Here is a 22,963-nt window from a genome sequence, read left to right as displayed (position 1 = left end):
CAGTATCAGTCATGTAGCTATTATTTACAGGGCCGCGAGCGTGACAAGTGCGTCAACAGAAAGGATTTATAGTGATTTATGTTCTTGCAAGGATAATTAAGTTGATGTATGATCTTAATTTTGAGGCCTTTTTTTCCCTTTTATCAGACACAGAGTGGCTTCTGCCATATCGGGCATGGCGAGGGTAGTAGTTTCGCCGGTGAGGGTAGTAGTTTCGCCGGTGAGTGCAATCCGTAGCTCACTCTCGGTTAAGCATTGTCGGCAGATTATCCCGGTAGTGTAGTCATCTAACACGTCTGACAGTCTATAAATACATTAGAATATAAAATAGCCAGGACACAAAGTGACATTTCTCGGAAATTCGTTCCGTGTTCCCAGAACCCCCACAGAAGCTTGAAAATGTCACTGTGTCTATTTGCCCGGCATTAGGCCCCATTAACTGTGTTATTCAGGCGCACGGCTGCTAGTCTAGAGACGTAAAGGTCACAAGGAATTATTCAACAAACGACATGGCTCAACGAGACCCATTACATGTTTATTACATATTTCACCAAACAATACAGAGGGGTATCCCACCTGGCACGGCCGAGGGGACCCACATAATATTCCAAATGCAAAACAATGCACCTGCATAGCGAGGAGATAGAGAGCCCTTATGACTGCATAAGTGCAGTTTAGTAGATAAATAATGAGCTAGAGACAGGATCCTCTTCCCAGGGCAGTGTCCGCTGCTTATGAAGATGTTCAGGAACCTACCTAAAATTACTGGGTCTGTAGAGTATAGCAGCCACCTTCAGACCCTCTATAGACTGTAGAGAAATGTAAACTGCCGGGACTGATCTCTGTGTCTGGTAGCAGCTTATGTCAATCAGTCTTATAATTACAATGGTACATGATCAATCACGTCTTATCACTGGAGAGGCTCAGTACAGTCACATCACACAGTCCTGTCACTGGAATTACATTCAGAACCGTCTCTCCGTTCTACATCTCTACAGCTATAAACAGTCAGACAATACTTTGATCGTAAAGAACCTGACTAGTTACATCACACAGTCCTATAACAGAACATCGCAAGATCAGTATGGTCACTAAATCCTGTATGGACTATACACACAAGGTCACAGACTTAGAAGACTGTGACTACATACAAGTCAATACATCTGGCTCAATACAGTCACTAAGTTTTAGAACAGAATAAGCCAGGCTCAGTTCAGTCATACAATAAAATAAGTCAGGCCCAGTACAATTAAAGAGTAACTAAAGGTTCAACAAACTTCTGACATGTCAGTGACGTGTCAGAAGTTTTGATTGGTGGGGGTCCAAGCACTGAGACCCCCACCAATCTCTAAAACGAAGAGGCAGAAGCACTCGAGTGAGCTCTGAGCCGCTTGCTTTCTGTTCGGCTTTTCTCGGAAAACCAAGCAGTTGGTGTACGGACTCAATAGAAAGTCTATGGGCCTGTACACCGCTACGTCTGCTTTCTGAGAAAAGCCGAACAGAAACGAAGCGACTCAGCGCTCACACGATCACTTCTGCAGCTTCGTTTTAGCGATTGGTGGGGGTCTCAGTGCTCGGACCTCCACCAATCAAAATTTCTGATATGTCACTATAACGTGTCAGAAGTTTGTTGAACGTTTAGTTACCCTTTAAATAATGCTAAAACCACAATCACACTTGGAACGATCACAGTCCTACAAGGAATTTATATTTAGGACAGTCAGACCGAGAACAATCACTCAATCTAACAACTGCAGTCACAGTCCCTTCAGATCATCCACGATGAGGGTAGACCCGTGGTTCTCTACTACTTTCACGCTGACGGTCTCACTAGTTAGGATCATTACAGCCATTCGGTCCTACGATTCTAGTCAGGATAAGGACAGCCACTGAGTCATAACTGTGGTAGGGATCAATACAGTCGGCCATATAATAGTAGTCTGGATCACTAGTCATTCCTATAACTGCAGTCAGGATCAGTACAGTGACTCTGTTCTGATCCTGACTTTAGTTGGAGGGCTGAGCAACTGTACTGATCCTGACTATAGTTATAAGACTGAGCGACAGTCCTATATGTATAATAGAGAGATTAAAGCAGCACCACTTGTCCAATATAGGTAAGGATGCAAAACAAAACAGACTGCCACAGTGGATTAGTCTAGATCCACCATTGTTTATTCTAAGGAAACGAGATGATGTCAGTATATCGTTACTTTGTCCTTTTGTTATAAGTGCCCCATACAATACCAACAGGTATTGCAGTAACTCAGTCCTATAACTGAAATCGGGATCAGTACAGTCAGTCCTGAAACTGTATCAGGAGAAATACAGTAACTTATTCCCATGAATCGGTAGCACCATTATGCCCTATTCACAGTGCATTTTTGACGCGTCTTTTGCATCCTTCCTATAGACAAAAGCATATAGGGAAGCCTTACATTTTACCTCTTAGTGTCCGGTATCTCTAGGTAGCATCAGTTCTGCCTCTTAACCCTATAACTGTAGATAGAGCACGGACAGTTGCTCCGTTATAGAAATGTAGTCAGCGTGCGCACGGTCAGACTGAGTCAATTCCACACCTGAAATGTTTAGAGAGATATTATTTTTCTTGCATTTTTGTATTTCTAATTCCTGTCTACTATACATAATTTGTCAATGTCTGGGAAGTTTTTCCAGCCTCTACTAAAGTGCATTTATTACAGCAGGGCAAGCGTGCAGCATACACGTCCATGGCCCACACAACCAGCATGCGTGGGAAGTGGAACCATGGCACCAGGTCACTTCATTGGACCAGAAGCTTACAATCTTCCCACCTGAAACAAGTAGAAAAGTGCTATGTTCAAGATGTACATACATTCCAAACATTGAAATTCAAACCATCAATAACATCATTAGTATTGGCCTTATGTGACCCATTTCAGATTTTCCTCCAGTTAGATGCGGCCAGTAATTGGTTCCCTGTAGGCACATTGGATCAGCAGATTTCAGAAAGCAATGCATGAACTGCAGTTATACCTTTTAATATGTTTTATTGTATTTTGACTACTAATGCCAGTGCAATGCTTGGCATTAGATTAAGGTCATGAGAATGGCATGGTGGCTCAGTGGCTAGCAGAACTCAGGTCATGGCTGTAGGCTGTCCAGGGCAACATCTACACCATTGGTTAATACATTGTTTTCAGTGATATTTCTTATGTTCGGTTCTGCAAATAACATTTGCTTCTTTTTGTCTTGATACATTGAACTTTATTATTGCACCATTATTTTGAAAAGAAGTCATTATTTTTAGTATTTTGGGGTTATTAGAGGTTGAATTATTCAAGGTAAATAGTACATAGTGTTTTTTACGTTTTTGTTCTCATGCTTACTGCAGCATTACAGCTTCACACAAGCGACACAAATCTGTAATACGGCACCTATAGAGATCTATACTGTACCACAATTTGGACGTTTTTTTTACTGTTTGATTCATATATGCCATGCACCATGGGATGTGGAATCACAAAAATATTCTTCTGTGAGTGATATATTATGTTTGTAATACAAAATACACAGCCCTCCGGAATCAGAGTGCAGCCATACGGGCTCCGTGCACACAGCTCTGCTGCTATTTCATATGAATAAGTCCATAAATGGGTTCCCATCTCTTTAAATATGAATTTAGAGCTTCTAAACCTGCAGTCGCACTCCCTTCCATCATACATTTTTTGAATGTACGTTATCAAAAAGTAGGACGGATGCAAATAAATATTGACTGCACGATCAGACTGCACAGGGTTTATTTGGAGTCTGTTACCATGGAGATTCAGATCTGCTAGAAACTGTATACAAGGGAGGCAAATTTTTAATCAAGACTTTTGGCAAACCTGCTTTAATTTTCCTTTTAGATGCATTGAAGCGATACAAAAAAATGTAGTTACGAAGGTGGACATTGGCTTTAATATGTCAGCAATATATAATTAGTTGAAATAAAGAAATGTTGCCATAGAAAACTTGCTAGAATCTGAAAAAAAGCTGGAATATTTTAATATACCCAACCCAGGCTGTGAGACTTTTCTATCATTAAATTACTATCCTAGTATCTCATGAGTGCACATGGACGAGTCGCTCTTCAGTGGAGAGGAAATTAAAGTGCGGACTCTTGACAGGCATTGGATAAGGCAGTGGGTATATATGTAAGAGGCTGATCAGAGCAAGCTAATAACTCCAAGGTGAGAATGAGCAATGATCAGATTCTATCCGATAGTCAGCGTGCAGTCTCCGACTTTAATTAACAGGAATAACATTATCTGGTTCATCTTCTTTTCTCTGCTCACGGGATTCTGAAATCTGTCTCCTCTAACGGAGCTTGAAATAAAATTAGCATCTGCCCAGATGAGGTAATGAGGTGGGGAGGTCGATATCTACTTTCTGCTCATTCACATTAGCCCATTACAGGTAGGACACACATCGCATTAATTAACACCAACATCATTTTGTTGTTAATGTGACATATTTGTGATAACGGAGCTCATACTGGGGCTGTGTATTATAGAGGCAGTCCATGTAGCTGGTCCCTGGAGATTCCCAGATTAATGGGTGGTGAGAAACTACACCGGGAAGTGGAAAATGTACTGTACTTGAAAATGTGATGGGGGCACCAGGACCTCCTGTTGAAGGTGGTTAGGCATGTGGTGGTGTCAAGCAGCACCTAAAGGGGCCTAATTTTTATCTTTGCTTGGGGCTCCCCCTCCTCTATATATACCACCAATGCTGTGTACAATAGAAAGATGGCGCAAAGACATGGCGTTTCTGCCATATTTTTATTGTATTGCACAATTTTTCTTTTGAGCTTTCAGTAGAACATACATTTTGTGCAGCTCAATTGGCATTACAAAAAAATAATCCCAATCATAGGCCCCCTCTGCACACGGCCGTACCCGTAATCACGCCCGGTGATTACTGGCAGGGCCAGCCGCGGATAGTCACCCGCATTAGTATGGGAGCACGGTCCGTAAAATGAAAAAATAGGACATTTATTTTTTGCGGGTCATTTCTACGGCCCGGACACCTTCCCGTAAATATACGGGAAGGCGTCCATGGGCAATAGAAATGAATGTGTCCGTACTTTGGCTATTAAAGTCCGTAATTGCGGATCAAAATTAGAGCCGTGTGAATGGGAGCCATACTCAACTAGCCAGGTTTATCCTTATCGTGATCTTGAAAGAGAACCTAAGAGACACCCATAAAGGGTTAACCTAATGGTCAACTATATTCCCTCTGATTCAGTATTGGCCAGCTCCGTGGCAGAGTTTGGAAGAAGCTCTCATTAATTGAGGGCTCTACATGGCAGATGTAGAGCGCATCCCCCTCCCTAAATCTCTGGTTTGTTGAGCTGTATAGCACCCATTAGGTTGACATATCATGAGGATTTGACTATAAATACTTACACTTTCCCTCCACAGCTACACATTTCCCGCTTCCTACTATTTGCACATCTTCTGTGACTTCAAGGAAATGTACTTGGAACAGGCTGTCATTCTCTACACAGCAATGCTATCTTGATGATTAATGTCTGTTAGGACAGTGTCTCTGCCCTTAGCATTGGCCTACAGCTGCAGAGAATGCCATTATTGAATAATATGGGGGGGAGATACACACATTGCCAAATGTTGTCGAGTTTCCCTCAGGAAGCTTTTCCAATTTTGGCCTAACCTCCTTGATTACATTTGTCACCACTTATTGTTAACTAAAGGGATTATCAGCTCTTGCAACACGTACTTTATGGAAAGGTCTTGAATCTGCCAGGGAGTCTGGAGGTGAACAGGCTCTGCTGCCTCGCTGTGCCAGTCTAGACATGGGATTTCATAGCTTTGAATCTGTTTATGTAGGAAGGGAGAGGAAGCGGCAATGATGGGTGTGGGGGGTGACTGACTGTGCTGAAGAGATTAATGGTTTCTGCGAATTTTATACCTGAACCATCGGTAATTCTATTAACAAGAAAACAGGATAATTGCATTAATTTGTTCTGCATAATTTTAGCTCGATACGTGTTCTTGATAATGGAAGCTAAATTATTCCAGAGAGAGGCTGCGTCTTTTTCAGCACTACAGCTTAGATAAGCTGTGCCATTTGTCAAGGGCACTGAGAGGTCTAAGCGTATGTTTTCTGTACACAAGGCCATTTCTGTAGTAAGCATGTATCTCCACATCTATCCTCTCGAGAATTTAAAGTGAACCTGTCACGTTGAACACACTGCTCTATCTGCAGGTAGGATGTTACAGAGCAGGTAGAGCAGAATGGATTAATATATAGTTTTATGGGAAAAAGATTCAGTAGAACAATAAAAGTGGACCTAACCTTTCAGGTGACTTGAGAAAAAGCAGTCACGTGTGTACATGAGGAATAACACTATGTCTGGCCATTATAGCAGTAATGAGCAGTGTAGCTGAGAATCCAGCACTGGGGTGACCTATGGAATATCCTACCACAGGAGCTGGTCACAGCAGGGACAGTAGATGGCTTTAAAAAAGGGTTAGATAATTTCCTAGAACAAAAAAGTATTAGCTCCTATGTGTAGAAATTTTTCCCTTCCCTTTGTTGAACTTGATGGACATGTGTCTTTTTTCAGCCGTACCAACTATGTAACTATGTAATAACACTTACCAGGAAGCCGCTGCAGCATCTGTGTGTCTCTTTGGCTCTAACTCTGCTCCCACTTCCCCTCTCCATAGCTGTATGTAACCGGATCCCTCAGTCCATCTCCTCTTGATGGAATAAGCAGTAAATCCAGTTAGTGAACAGTAAAGGGGGGGGGGGGGGGGGGGGGCTGGTGAGTGAAGGAAGTCATTTTGCTCTAATAAGACATATTCTTATATTCACTTAAACTATTGCTTTATGCAAGGCTTGTTAAAAACGTAGTGATCAAAAACTTTTCCCTGTCAAGGACCTATGTAATACGTCATGACTCTAAACGCTTGCTGTGGCTAGAATATAAGGACTCCAGCTCAGATCTTGGTAGCATATTAAAGCCCAAAATTTTATCTTTGAAGTAATAACATATGAAGCAATATGCATGGAGCATGAAGACCAAGGATTTAATAAAATGTTATCATGAATCTCTTCCATAAAACTATGCAGCTCATCTCCTCCTGCTCTACAACACGCTGTCTGCTGAGAGGACACCATGTTCAACATGACCAGTTCCCTTTAAGCTGCCAGGACAATCTACAGTCTTCTAAGGTTCTTGCTCTGATAGATGTTTTGCCCGACCTGTCTGATCTTCCCGAATATTAGATGTGATTAATAATCCATGTAAGTCAAAAGCCAATGTCTATTAATTTCAGATCCTTCCACAAACCTTAATGTTCCAACTATTAAGAGATTCTGGGAAAATGGCACTTAAAGTGAATGTCCAACTTTGAACACTATTTTCCCTGCAGTAATCACTAGAAAAATATACTTTTATTTTTTTTACATTAAAATAGATAATAAAACCGTATTCAGTAAGCTCCCTCTAGTGGTGACTGCAGGCAGCCAGAATTGTATAACTTAACTCTTTCTGATACAGAGCTCCAAATCCCCTGAATCAATAAACAGAGCTCAAACTGCTATAAAAAATATAATCCGCATAGAATGATGGAGCTAAAACCAAAATAATGTTAAACGTTAAAAGGATTGTACAAGAATTAAAGAAATAATAATTTTCTGCCAAAAACAGAACCACACCTGTCCACATATAGAGTGTCGTATTGCGGCTCAATGGAGCCGAGCTGCAATAGCAGACACAAACCCTGGACAGGTGTGGCGCTGTTTCTGAAACAAAGCTGCCAAGTTTTTCTAATCCTGTACAACACCTTTGATATTATTTATGGATGCTGGGACATCTTGTTAACTGGACCAACATTTTAAAATGATTAAAACTTAAAAAGTATTGGGAACCAGTCAGAGCATGTTGGGGGTTATAGTTTTGTCATTGTTGGAGAGCCACAGGTTGGAGACCACTTATGTGCTATCATGCCATTAAAGGATATGACGGAGATAACCATTTTCCTTGATTATGCAGCTAGGCTTATAAAAACATCAATCAAAACCTGATTGTAACTCCTGTGCAGGGAACCAATCACTGTCCATTCACTGTTCAGTTACATCATATAGAACAGCTGTCATAGATATAAAGGTGAAGAGATGATTACAGTAAAGTGGATGTCGCCTCAACCAATGAAAGCAGCAACATTTATGAGGCAGAGGGAATGATCATTGGAAACATCCCAACAATCCACCAGTGTGTAATGGAGATTTACTGTAAAATATTAAACATATTTACCTTTTATAGTGACCGTATTTATTGTAGTAGCTGTGCATTAAAGAGCAATTCCAGTCAGAATTTTTGTTATTATATTGTTACAAAAGGATTTCTGAATGCCCCCCCCCCCAATCGGGTCACAGGGCGGAGCACGGATTTCATATTCTCTTTACACCTTGGAGTAGCTTTCTCCTGGGCTGATTGTTGTCCCCTGCTGAAATGTGAGGAAAAATGATGACGACCTCTCGGAGCTCTGACTAACAAATGTGGTTGCCATTTTCAAGTTCAGTCAGCTGATCGCTGCCCCCTGTGTTGAAGAATATAACTACAATAATACTTCCCCTTATGGACAAGAATATAACTACTATAATACTGCCCCCTTTGGACAAGAATAGTACTACAATATTACTCTGGACAAGAAAATAACTACAACACTGCCCCCTGTGGACAATATATGTACTATCCCTATAGACAAGAGTGTAAGTATGATATTTCCCTGTATAGACCAGAATGTGGAGCTGAAGGAGACTGAGAATTGTCATTTCTGACTGAAGTTGCTCTTAAATATGTAGGAAACTCCTGGTGGTGTCAGGGATTTCCTTTTCTGTAGTAGATGGAGGTTTGTCACTTTGGACCCATTTTCACAATGACTTTACATTCCTTAAGTAATTGTCTCATAGTGTGAGATCAACCTTGCCGCAAAATTAAGCGTAGTCACTGAAGACAAAAGCATTTCTTTACAGCTGAGTGAGCGAGCCCAGAACTGGCCGTGTTCCAGGCAGACATTCAATGAGTCGTTCTGCCAGCACAAAAATATGTGGGACATGAACCTGCATCCTACTAAGCAACATGTTAAAGTCATAGAGAACATTGCAGCAAGCAGAGGAAATCTGTACAGAAGGTGGAACCATTTAGATCCAGTGCTGACCACTGAGAGACATCCACACAGGAGCCATTCATCCAAACGAGTCCACACCACGCACCAGACGGAAACACAACTATAGTTAGCAATAAGGCACTCCTGCAAGCAGATTGCACTGTTCCCCATTTCAATTTAGCTATTTCTTAATTCGTTAATAATCATACCCTACATTTGATCCTTAACGATGCATAACACACGGCACAAAATGAGGAGGCTACAGAAGATGTCAAGACGCTGCTCAGGGCATTCCAGAAACCAACACATGATCCTATATAAACGCAAGAAAGAACTATAAGATCATGCGATGCCCCCTGTACCCCATGGCATCTACCATTTGCAGAATCCTCTGTCTGGTCACTCATCTTATAAAAGGCACCCAACACCAGTGGCATCATTTTAAAGTTTCTGGGGCCCAATTCAAAACCTGTACCTGTTTCTTTTGGCTAATCGACAATGACCCCCATGCTTCCATTTCTGACCATGTTACACCATACTGGACCGATCATAACAAGTGTTCGTATAGTGCGATATCTATCATGATTATGTCATGCAATTAGCAGGATGTGCCATAGTTTCTTCATACCGCCATCTTTTGACACTCTTCCTTCAAGTGGCACAGGGGCTTCTTGGCACTAGGCAGTCATTTTGTAAGATAAACCAACGCTTACGTAAAAGATGCCCATCAACTCACTAGGCGGCCACCAGGTGATGTACAGCAATTCGAGCCTACAAAGTATGGTTACTCTAATGCAGTATGTTTGACCCCCACCCCATCTTTTAATAGACTTAATCATGGTCACTTTGAGGCATTAGATGTCTATAGACAATACTTATATTATTGGGTGACCGATCCCATTATTACCCACGTGAGGTATCTGGCAGCTACAGGCAAATTTCAGAATGGAATTAAAATCTTTACACTTAGGGTATGTTCACACGACCACGCAAAATACGTCTGAAATTACGGAGCTGTTTTCAGGCGAAAACCGCTTTTGAATTTCAGACGTTTTTGCATGTACTCGCTTTTTTCGCGGTGACTTTTACGGACGTAATTGGAGCTGTACTTTAATGGAGTCAATGAAAAACGCCTCCAAAAACGCCCCAAGAAGTGTCCTGCACTTCTTTGACGCGGGCGTAATTTTACGCGCCGTCTTTTGACAGCGATGCGTAAAATTACTCGTCTGCACAGAACATCGTAAAACCCATTGCAAGCAATGGGCAGATGTTTGCCGGCGTATTGAAGCCGTCTTTTTAGGTGTAATTCGAGGCGTAAAACGCCTGAAATACTTCTGAAAATAGGTTGTGTGAACATACCCTTAAAGTGGACCTCCACTTCCAGTGAAAAACGATTCTAGGGCACTCATCACTGTCAGATGAGATTCTTTATAATTGGTAAAACCCTTTATCAGCCACAAAGAGGACTGTTGGTGGGGGTAGGTATAGGAAAGCGGTAGCTCTACTTGGAAACTATGAAGGACTAATAGACTTCTGGATTGTAAAATCCCTCCAAATTCAGAAAACTATAGGGCGAGGTAAAATCATAGGATCAGGCCCCAAAGTGACCTTTTCTTATGCAGTCCATTTCCATAATACATGGGACCTGCAAGATAACTAGCAAACTGACATTTACACTTGTATTACTAGTGGAGGAGTAGTGTATTACTAGTGGAGGAGTAGTGTATTACTAGTGGAGGAGTAGTGTATTACTAGTGGAGGAGTAGTGTATTACTAGTGGAGGAGTAGTGTATTACTAGTGGAGGAGTAGTGTATTACTAGTGGAGGAGTAGTGTATTACTAGTGGAGGAGTAGTGTATTACTAGTGGAGGAGTAGTGTATTACTATTGGAGGAGTAGTGTATTACTAGTGGAGGAGTAGTGTATTACTAGTGGAGGAGTAGTGTATTACTAGTGGAGGAGTAGTGTATTACTATTGGAGGAGTAGTGTATTACTAGTGGAGGAGCTCTCTTAGCTACTTGGGACAAGGTACTCCAGTTGTTTTTATTTACTTAGGCCCCATGCACATGACAGTATTTTCACCTATATATGGGAGGGTGTCCGTAAATATGGTCCGTATTGCATCTGTATATACGGATCCTTACAAAAAGAGGGAGGTTGCAAATGATGTCAAACATTTTGCCTAGCAATGCTTCCGTAAACACGGACAGTTTACAGACGCTCATCAGTAGCCGTCCGTATTTATGGAAGCTCCCATAGATTTCTATGGGACAGTCTTTGCCGTAATTACTGACAAGAATAGTACAGGTTTTATAATTTTTTTCAGCAAGGACACCCATCGGTAAAAATACTGAAAGGCGTCCGTGGCCAATAGAAATGAATGGGTCCGCAATTACGGATGAAAAATACTGTCGTGTGAATGGGGCCTTAATGTGGCCATGACTGAGCCCATAATGTTATGTAATAGACACTTTAAAGACATCCACTCACACAAATCATCCAACCAACACGAAAATCGAGTGCAAGTAGCACAAATACAGTACAACTTCAAACTACTTTGTTGCTCCTGATCACACGACTCTTTCCAAGGCCAGAAGAGGCGTTAGTCCAAACTACTAAAATGTTGTACAATTCCACACCTACTGAGGACCAGCAGAGGATAAGATCCTCTGCACTTTTAGAGTCATTATATTTCTTCAGTCTAGCCTGATCATGGAAAGGGTACTCTCAGCGGGCATCGGATCCAGGTCCAAACAGCATCTTGTAGGGCACAAAATAAATTATCACGGTTACATTTAAAAAGTCAAGAGCTTCTCCATGCTTTCTCTGTCCTTCAGTCAAAAGTACACACTCTTTTTTTTCTTCTTTTGATGAACTCTTGTTTGTTCACATTGGCTGGCATTGTGGCCCATGTAAGAAGCTCTACACATGGGTTGTTTCCAGATACTAATATAAAGTCATTAGTCTTATAGTCACCGTTTGCCTTTAGCTACAGCAATTTTTTTTATTTTATTTATTTTATATATTCCTTGCTTGCTGGAGCAAAGTGTAGCAGATCCCCAGTGAAGAAATTCTTATGTTTTTGAGGCTTTGAAAATGTATGCAAGCGTGTGTGTGTGTGTGTGTATATATATATGTATATATATATGTATGTGTATGTATATATATATATATATATATATATATATATATATATATATATATTATAAAATGTATGTATAATATATACATGTAACAGTGTCTGTATACATATCAGAAGGCTTTAAGAGCATCGCTAGAAGGGAGAAGAGTAAAGGTTGCATGAGTGTAACCTTCTCAATAGTATGATATGGATGGATACATGGGTAAAGTACTACTGTACCCTGTATTTGTGAAGAATTTCATACCAAGTCTGGCAGAAGATTTACAGAACTTATTGTCTGTTGTTTGGACCGTGTGTTCCAGAGCAAAAAGGTTTGTTCATACAGATGCAACGATCTAGCTTTGCAAAAAGTTGTGCCGCCTTAAACAGGACTGCTGCTTGAGAAACATTAACAAGTACATCCGACCTGAAGAGTTCAAACTTTTTTGATATTTGAGGTCCTTTTAAGAGAAGTTACACTCCAGAAGAAACAAACCCAGGTCTCCGATGTCTTCAAAAATGGAGCTTCTGCTTGATGGGAAATAGTACATCTTCATGGTCAAGGTGGTACATTTTTATTTTTTTGTCCAGAACTCATCATTCATAGCCAAACTTTAGATGTCCATATATATATATATATTAATGAGGCAGATCTGGAAGAGAAGTCCATCAGCATTGAGGAACAACTGTGGTGGGACATAAGACCATTTTAAGTTTTTTGTCAATCTTAACTGAATATCTTCCAGTTTTAGATAATGACAAGTGAATGTGCAATATATAATTGTAATACATAAGACAACTGTACATATGCACACATATACAGATATAGAACTTACGGGCTGTACATATGGGAGGTGGAGTTGAAGAGGAACAATCCTCCCTAGGGTGATTTCTGCTCATCTGGAGCAAAATAGCTTAAGACTCTAGAAAAATTCATCGATTGCTGTACAGATTATAAAGAGAATTTCAACAGGGAGGTTGAACCCGGTGAAGACTTTGCCCTCATTTTGGGTCTCTACAGTAGTGAGAGTTAAATCGACCCAACTCTAGTTGAAGTGAGCGCCCGTCTTCTGTTCTTACCAGAAGTTGGTGAGTCCCATATTAAACAACCAATGGATTTCCATTGTATACATAAATTGCACCCAAAAGGAGGTGTTTCTCCGTACACCTCCATCATCCTGGTCACAAAGCAGTGATCTGCGTCAGTTCTGCCTGTGGATTAGTCCCCACTTGGTCTGCTTCCCCGCCCAACATGGGCAGTTCCATGCCTAGTCATGCCGGATTATTCGGCCCATCTGAGTTCTTGCAGGCATAGGCAACATCTTTGGCAATACTGCACATGCGGTTGGACATCTGCAGCTCGGTACGGAAGGCAGAGGGGAAGCAGAATTTCTTGAAGCAAGCTTTGAAGTTCTCATCTAAGAAGGCGTAGAGAACAGGGTTGAGGCTGCTGTTGATATAGCCCAAAGCAATGCAGAAATGAAGGATGGTCACCTTGACGTCACTGTTGGGTTTAGCTCCAAGGCTCTGCACCAGCACATAAATCTGAATGGGGGTCCAACAGATAATAAACACCGCAACAACCACCAGAACCAGCCTTGTGATCCGACGAAGGTTTCGGTCCTTCTCCCTTGACCCTGACAAGACCCTGACCTTTTTCAACCTTCTGATCATCAAGCTGTAGCAGATGGTGATGATAAGAACCGGTATCACGAAAGAAAAGAGGAAAACACAAGTACCAAAGACTGGTTCCCAATAATGTTCTGGATCAGGAAGCTGCACCATGCACTCAATATCTGCAGGGAAAGAAGACATCATGTTATTAAAGGCATGCCAGCGAATGCACAGCGAAGTCTGCCTAGTTACATGCAAATTGCAAATAATCCAAACACAATGGGCACAGGAAAATTACATGTTCAATTGTAGTCTGCTGCACAAGCACAATGTATACAGTGTGTCTCTGTCATTTGCTGCTTTAGAAATTACAGAAGTTTACAGTTATTGATTTCTATCCTTATTGAGGTTGGGCCCTGTACACACAGCTTTTTTGTAGGCAGAAAAAAAGTCTGCCTCAGAATTCCTTTTTGAACTTCCTGCACATATTTTAAAACGTTTTTTTTTGCCCACGGCCATTGAAGTTAATGCAATGACCGCAGGCAAAAAATAGCAGTGAAAAACGCCCAGAAACTAGCGCCGCAGGTTTTTTCTGACTCTCATTGAACGAATGGTAGGTCAGAGACAGAAATCGCTCCAAGAAAGGACAGCCGACTTTTTTATACCCGAGGGTGGCCAAAAGCCACACAGGAAGAAAAATGCCTTTGTCTCCCATTGAAATACAATTGGGGCGATTTCGGTCATTTTTTGGCACGGATTCCGATGCAGTTTGTGTGTCAAAATCAGAACCAAAAAAACTCACTGTGAACTGACCCTTACTGTGTTTTACGCTACACCTGTAGCTCTTCAGCCTCCTCTCTTCTATTAATGCGACCTGTCCCTTGTTTACCAAATCCTGACTGCTGTAACAGAACACTGTCTGGAAATGAATTATATCTTCTCGATCATTCTATACCGCCATCATAAAATGTTAATGGGAAAGAAAACCAATGTCCAAAAGCAGTCTTCCATTGTCACAATAACTGCAGTGAAGAATACATCTTAAGCCACCAGTGTATATCCGCCATGGGTCAGACCGTAAAAGATGCAAAAGTAATTCCGGAAAGAGCTATTAGCGTGGAGTACCGAAAGGGAGATTCATCTGGGAGCCCCCATGTGAGGTAGTTTGTTGTGAAGGAAATATTCATAAGGGGACAGTCCTTTCTGAAGGAAAGAGTCCGTGCTTGTAGGACAAAGTGCAGCCGTGTGGTGATAATTCAGCTATTGTTTGGAGAAGGAAAAAAGGGTGGGGGGGAATAAGGGCATGCAGACTGGGGGGAATAAGGGCATGCAGACTGGGGGGAATAAGGGCGTGCAGACTGGGGGGAATAAGGGCGTGCAGACTGGGGGGAATAAGGGCGTGCAGACTGGAAACAGGCTGTTCAAGGTACCAGACCATGGAAGAGAAGCATTCACGTATTCTGAATCTCACATGGGTAGGTAAAGAGCTGAATGATTGGTCGCCAATTTCCAGACTAGATTCTAGACGAAATTTTCTGCAGAGACATTTATCCAATCCATTCGCAGCAGAAAATCCAATTTTTCCAAGAATAGACGGAAGGACGGGATGTCTGGGCCTAACCAGGTTTGCAGGATGGTTTTGGGAGCAGCAGCGCAACTACAAAATATGAGCCTCTGATATATTTGGGAGATGGAAGAAGTGGTGTCTGGCAGTTGGCCGATGAGAGCCCAACCTAAGGCTGACCTCCTCACGCACCTGGACGTAACTGCACGTCCTGGTGCAGGGGTTGAAGTATGAAACAGGCTCAAGCGCTCCATACACTGTGGTGGTCAGCTGTGTATTACAGCTGACACCTCGCACTAAAGGTCAGGAACAGGGATTGCTCTGTTCCTGGCCGTTTAACCACTTAGATGCCGCGGTCAATAGTGACCGTGGCATTTAAACCGTTAGAGTGGGCGGCCCCCTACAAAAGCCCCATAGCCCTCCCCCACGACACGATAGCGGGGTTCCAATGGTTGTCATGGTGCACAGCGCGCCTAATAAAAGGCCCCCAGTTTTGCATTCTTTCTGCCTCTGTTAAGCCCAGCTGAAAATTTCTAAATACTGCGATACATTAGTATTGTATTGTATTGTACCAGCGATCTGCAATGGCTGGTTCAAATCCCCTAGAGGGACTAATAAAAGTTTAAAAATAGTTTTGTTTTCAGTAGTGTACAAGAATAAAACATTTTTTTTAAAAGTTAAAAAAAAGACCCATTTTCCTTCATAAGTAATGTAAAAGGTAAACATAATTGGTAGTGCCGCGTCTATAAAAGTCCAAACTATTACAATATACCATTTAACTCGCACAGTGAACACCGTAAAAATAAAACAAAAAAAGAACACCACCAGAAACACTTTTTTGGTTACCTTAGCGCTATAAAATGTAATGAAATGTTAAAGTTTTATATATCAAAAAGATTGTACCAATAAAAACTACAGGCCGTCCCATAAAAAATAAGACCTCACTCCGCTCAATCAGCAAAAAAAAACAACAAAGTAATGGCGCTCAGAATATGGTGACGCAAAACAATGCATTTTTTTTTTAACAAACAGAATAAAGTTAAGTTGTCGTTTTTACCGCACGGTGAAAGACTTGAAAACTAAATCCAAAAAGCAATGGAGAAATCGTTTTTTTTTCTAATTCTACCCCACAAAGAATTTTTTCCTAGTACATTACGCTGTGTTCAAAATTATTATGCACATTGGATTTAAGTGTCATAAACATTTAATTATTAGTTTTTCAATGAAACTCATGGATGGTATTGTGTCTTAGGGCTCTTTGGATTATTGTAATCAATCTCAGACACCTGTGATAATTCGTTTGCCAGGTGTGCCCAATCAAAGGAAAACTACTTAAGAAGGATGTAGGTTTCCACAGGTTTCAAGCAATATGGGAAAGAAAAAGGATCTCTCTGCTGCCGAAAAGCATGAAATAGTGCAATACCTTGGACAAGGTATGAAAACATTGGATATTTCAAGAAAACTTAAGCGTGATCATCGTACTGTGAAAAGATTTGCGGCTGATTCAGAGCACAGACAGGTTCGTTCAGATAAAGGCATAATGAGGAAGGTTTCTGCCAGACAAATTAATAGGATTAGGTGTAGGATCCTCAAGGTGTAGGATCCTCCAGAGGTTTGCAAGCTATTATTCGGCCACCCCTAAACAATGCTCACAAGCAGAAACGGTTGCGGTGGGCTCAGAAATACATGAAGACTAATTTTCAAACCGTGTTGTTTACTGATGAGTGCCGTGCAACCCTGGATGGTCCAGATGGATGGAGTAGTGGATGGTTGGTGAATGGCCACCATGTCCCAACAAGGCTGCGACGTCAGCAAGGAGGTGGCGGAGTCATGTTTTGGGCTGGAATCATGGGGAGAGAGCTGGTAGGCCCCTTTAGGGTCCCTGACGGTGTGAAAATGACCTCTACAAAGTACGTAGAGTTTATGACTGACCACTTTCTTCCGAAGTACAAAAAGAAGAACCGTGCCTTCCGTAGCAAAATTATCTTCATGCATGACAATGCACCATCTCATGCTGCAAAGAATACTTCTGTGTCATTGGCTGATATGGGCATAAAAGGAGAGAAACTCATGGTGTGGCCCCCATGTTCCCCTGACCTCAACCCTATTGAGAACCTTTGGAGCATCCTCAAGCAAAATATCTGTGAGGGTGGGAGGCAGTTCACATCAAAACAGAAGCTCTGGGAGGCTATTCTGACATCCTGCAAAGATATTCAAGCAGAAACTGTCCAAATACTCACAAATTCAATGGATGCAAGAATTGTGAAGGTGATATCAGAGAAGGGGTCCTATGTTAACATGTAACTTGGCCTGTTACGTTTTTTTTTATTGAAAGAGCTTTTGATTTCTGTAAATATGACCTCCTGATGCTGCAAATGCAACAAATTACCATTTTAGTTCTCTTTACAACCTTTAAAATGTTTTGATCTCTGTTGTGCATAATAATAGGAGATTTGTTCAATAAAATTCGCATTATACTCCAACGGTTGATGCTTGAAGATTATACTGACTGTCATTTGCATCGACTATTTAGGAAAATCAGCGAAAAATAACATTTGCATAATAATTTGGAACGCGGTGTATATGGTACTTTAAGTGGTGCGAATAGAAACTCAACTCCTCGCGCAAAATAAAGCCTTCACATAAGCCTTCCACTGATGAAAAAATAAAAAGTTATTGCTCTTGGAAGGTAGGGACTTTAAAACAAAGAAAAAGAAAAAAAAAAAGCTTAGTCCTGAAAGGTTTAATGGTATATGTTGATTAATATACGTATGTGTGAAAACCAATATCCTGTTCCGTAAATTTGACATTCATATGAGTTATTTTTTTTTCTTATGAGGGCTGAGTTGTATTTTTAATGGCACCATTTAATGTACTGGAAAACGTATAAAAATTATTTTGTGTGGTGAAAAAGAAAAAATTAAACCCCTCAATTTTATTTTGGGTTTAGTTTTTACCAAGCAGTAAAAATGACGTTACCCTTCTTCTGCTGGTCAATAGGAATGTTTCCGTCAACGGAGCTGTGTGAGGGCTTGTTTTCATTGTAGTTGTTGTAGTTTTTTTTCTCGGTGCCGTTTTGGGGTACATACCACATTTCTGATCACTTCTTATTGCCTTTTTTTGAGAAATAGCAAAGCTGGCGGTTTTATTTTAATTAAGACCACATGCACACAAACGTATTTTTGCGGCGGCAATTCACCCGCAAATCTGAGGGGGAATTGCGGCCCCATTAATTTCAATGGGCCGATGCACACGACCGTAGTTACCACGGAGCCTGGACCTCATAAAGAACGGACATGTCTTATTACGGCCTTGTTTTGCGGTCCAGGCTCATAGAAATGAATGCACGCAGCCCGCGATTTTCGGGCGGCCGTGGGTGACACTCCGCGGCTGTCCGAGCCGCAAGTCACAGCCCGTGCACACCACTACGATCGTGTGCATGAGGGCTTAGTTTGAAATTTTTACAGACATGGTGATAGCAATTGTGTTTTTTTTATTGTTTATATGACTTTAGGGAGAAAATGCGCTTTCAATATTTTTTCATATATTCCTAAAAACTTTGTTAAAGAGCCACTGGGGGACATGTGATCATCAGATGACTTGCACAATTCCCTGCAGGGCTTAATAGTAGAACCAAGATGGCAGACCTGGAGGACTTCATTAGTCCCCCAGGCTACCATGATAACCATCACCATCCCGCAATCATATTGTGGCAGGGGCCATGGGGTGACAGAGGGCCCACCCTCTAATGGCTTAGATGCTGCAGTCGCTATTGACTACGACATTCTCCGATCCTGGCCATTAGAGCGAGGTGTCAGTAATATACAGCTGACACTAGCGGCGTATGGAGCAGGCTTATCCCGTGAGCCCGCTCAATACTCCCTCACTCCCGTCTTTGATGTACACGTAAGTCAAACGTCAAGAAGGGGAATGGTCTGCAGAACAGGCTCCCTAATTGGCAACTGAGAATGTTTGGTCAAAGATAAACTGGGGGGCACACAATCGCATCTGCTAAATAAATTCCTAGTGTCAATGGGAAGGACTGAGGAGGTAAGCCATCACTGGGTAACTAGAAAATGTGCTCTAGCACCCTGATTGGCGCTACAAGGAACCATTCAGTGGGCATCTTGCAAATGTCCTAATCCAATGGAACCCTGTCCTGGTGAAAGGGACCAAAACAGGTATCAAAAGTAAATAACACTGGAAAATACAAATGGGTTGCCCATAGTAATCTATAGGTTAATTTTCACCTGAAAAAATTACAATCTGAGTGAGCTGTACTATTCTAATGGCCACATTTTTTTTTGTAGATGATTCATCCCCCTTCCCATTATTCTAAAGGTTTCTATGCAATAAATACAAAAATGTCTAATACATTTCTCAGACATTCTTGGAAAAAAATTCTGCAGATGGATATCCTGATTTTCCTATGCAGAACACCAGAAAAGATCTAGCTGTATTATTACATTTCTCTATGGTGCTGTTCAGCGCCTTAACTGTGGCCTGTACAGATGAGGAGGCAAAAGTCCTGGCACTATGAAGTCCTACCTTAGCTTTTCAGGCTTTAGCTAATCATATAAGAAAAATAAACTACAAAAAAATTCCAATGATAGACATTTCTTTCCCCTATTTCTCTTCCGATTTGCAGCCGGGTCCTAAGGAGCTGTGACTAACACAGAACCCATCAGTGGAGGGAACCCCATCTATCAGACATGTATAGCAAATCCGTATCCTATGGGTATTTAATAAATTGGATCTTAGAATAGTCACCCAAGTGACTAATTTATAAATCAAAGTACCACAAATGTAATTCAGCTGCACCAATTCACTTGACCATTTGCACTGGCACCAAGTGGACTTCTATTAATGTCAGACTTGCTGTTATTTTAACCTTATTTTTCCAAAATACAAAAGACTAATAAAGCTTAATTCTTTTAGAAAGCCTGCGCCATCATTATTGGGACTCATCAGTGCATGTAAATGACTTTGGAAGCCAGGTCCCCTCGGTTGAATCCAGACATTAATTCCAAGGTGATTAATCTTCATGTATTTCATTCTTCCCTCAAAAGGCAAAGCTACCAGCTTAGGCTTGTGAAATATAACTTTAATAACATTCCCCTGTAGTAAAACATAGAACCCTTTAAGAATGTGAGAATAAAGTCAGTGCTAAGGAACCAGGAGGCAACGGTCACCGAAGACCGCTGGCAAATACAGTATACATAGGGACATGTTTACCAGGGATCGATCTGTCTGGGCAATTACTCGCATAAAAGCGCCTTTCGCTCTTCAAGCAGCAATGAACGATGGATTTTATCGGAGTCTCTTCTTGGTCCTCCGTATGTGTTGTGTTGATCACAGCAGGGAGAGAACTTTACAATGATACTGCCTTAATAAGATCTTATTTCCCCAGAGACTTCTGTCTCTCCCCCACCTCTTGCCCAGATCCGGCGATGGAACTGCAGATAAGATGCTTTATCACCACCGGATGTCTCTGTTATTACACACCAGCAAAAAAAATGCCAGCTAAAAGCAAAGATATACTGATAGAACTTTGCCAGTAAATTGATATTTATACAGGGATGTTTTAGCATGATTGTGTAGATATACACTACTGTTCAAAAGTTTAGGGTCACTTAGAAATTTCCTTATTTTTGAAAGAAAAGCGCAGTTTTTTTCAATGAAGATAACGTTAAATCAGAAATCCACTCTATACATTGTTAATGTGGTAAATGACTATTCTAGCTGCAAACGTCTGGTTTTTAATGCAATATCTACATAGGTGTATAGAGGCCCATTTCCAGCAACCATCACTCCAGTGTTCTAATGGTACATTGTGTTTGCTAACTGTGTTAGAAGGCTAATGGATGATTAGAAAACACTTGAAAACCCTTGTGCAATTATGTTAGCACCGCTGTAAACAGTTTTGCTGTTTAGAGGAGCTATAAAACTGACCTTCCTTTGAGCTAGTTGAGAATCTGGAGCATTACATTTGTGGGTTCGATTAAACTCTCCAAATGGCTAGAAAAAGAGAGCTTTCATGTGAAACTCGACAGTCTATTCTTGTTCTTAGAAATGAAGGCTATGCCATGCGAGAAATTGCCAAGAAACTGAAGATTTCCTACAACGGTGTGTACTACTCCCTTCAGAGGACAGCACAAACAGGCTGTAACCAGAGTAGAAAGAGAAGTGGGAGGCCCCGCTGCACAACTGAGCAACAAGACAAGTACATTAGAGTCTCTAGTTTGAGAAATAGACGCCTCACAGGTCCTCAACTGGCAGTTTCATTAAATAGTACCCGCAAAACGCCAGTGTCAACGTCTACAGTGAAGAGGCGACTCCGGGATGTTGGCCTTCAGGGCAGAGTGGCAAAGAAAAAGCCATATCTGAGACTGGCTAATAAAAGGAAAAGATTAATATGGGCAAAAGCACACAGACATTGGACAGAGGAAGATTGGAAAAAAGTGTTATGGACAGACGAATGGAAGTTTGAGGTGTTTGGATCACACAGAAGAACATTTGTGAGACGCAGAACAACTGAAAAGATGCTGGAAGAGTGCCTGACGCCATCTGTCAAGCATGGTGGAGGTCATGTGATGGTCTGGGGTTGCTTTGGTGCTGGTAAAGTGGGAGATTTGGACAAGGTAAAAGGGATTTTGAATAAGGAAGGCTATCACTCCATTTTGCAATGCCATACCCTGTGGACAGCGCTTGATTGAAGCCAATTTCATCCTACAACAGGACAATGACCCAAAGCACACCTCCAAATTATGCAAGAACTATTTAGGGAAGAAGCCGGCAGCTGGTATTCTATCTGTAATGGAGTGGCCAGCGCAGTCACCAGATCTCAACCCCATAGAGCTGTTGTGGGAGCAGCTTGACCGTATGGTACGCAAGAAGTGCCCATCAAGCCAATACAACTTGTGGGAGGGGCTTCTGGAAGCATGGGGTGACATTTCTCCCGATTACCTCAGCAAATTAACAGCTAGAATGCCAAAGGTCTGCAATGCTGGAATTGCTGCAAATGGAGCATTCCAAGACGAAAGCAAAGTTTGAAGGAGAAAATTATTATTTCAAATAAAAATCATTATTTCTAACCTTGTCAATGTCTTGACTATATTTTCTAGTCATTTTGCAACTCATTTGATAAATATAAGTGGGAGTTTTCATGGAAAACACAAAATTGTCTGGGTGACCTCAAACTTTTGGACGGTAGTGTAGACGTATACCGGTACATTACTATCAGTGTATGTATGTATGTATGTGTATATATATGTATATATATATATATATATATATATATATATATCTATCTATCTCATTAAGGAAAAATAAAAAAAGCCCCAAAAACCCTTGCCATACCATGCAGGACCGTGATACAATTTGGTCAAGTGTTGAAAGATAAGATGTTTCTGATCTCCATATGATTGGTGCAGAGAATAGATTGTTCGAGGAATGGAGGTGAAAATCCCAAAGGTTTCCGAAAAATGTCATAAATCTTCTTTG

General features: G+C 41.3%; 1 protein-coding gene across 1 annotated transcript in view; it reads right to left on the bottom strand.

Annotated features, from left to right (window-relative positions):
* Nucleotides 1-487: 487 nt before the first annotated feature.
* Nucleotides 488-22,963, bottom strand: part of OPRL1 (opioid related nociceptin receptor 1) — a 238,810-nt gene continuing 216,334 nt past the window's right edge. Inside the window, exon 9 of the mRNA XM_075846564.1 lies at nucleotides 488-14,078. Within this exon, the coding sequence (XP_075702679.1) occupies nucleotides 13,555-14,078 (524 nt within the window). The 3' untranslated portion in view covers nucleotides 488-13,554. The remainder of the gene's footprint in view (nucleotides 14,079-22,963) is intronic.

The sequence above is a fragment of the Rhinoderma darwinii genome, chromosome 13 (assembly GCF_050947455.1).
Source record: "Rhinoderma darwinii isolate aRhiDar2 chromosome 13, aRhiDar2.hap1, whole genome shotgun sequence".
Classification (NCBI taxonomy): domain Eukaryota; kingdom Metazoa; phylum Chordata; class Amphibia; order Anura; family Rhinodermatidae; genus Rhinoderma; species Rhinoderma darwinii.
Note: the sequence above shows the minus strand (reverse complement) of the source record. Positions and strands in the feature narration are given on the sequence as shown.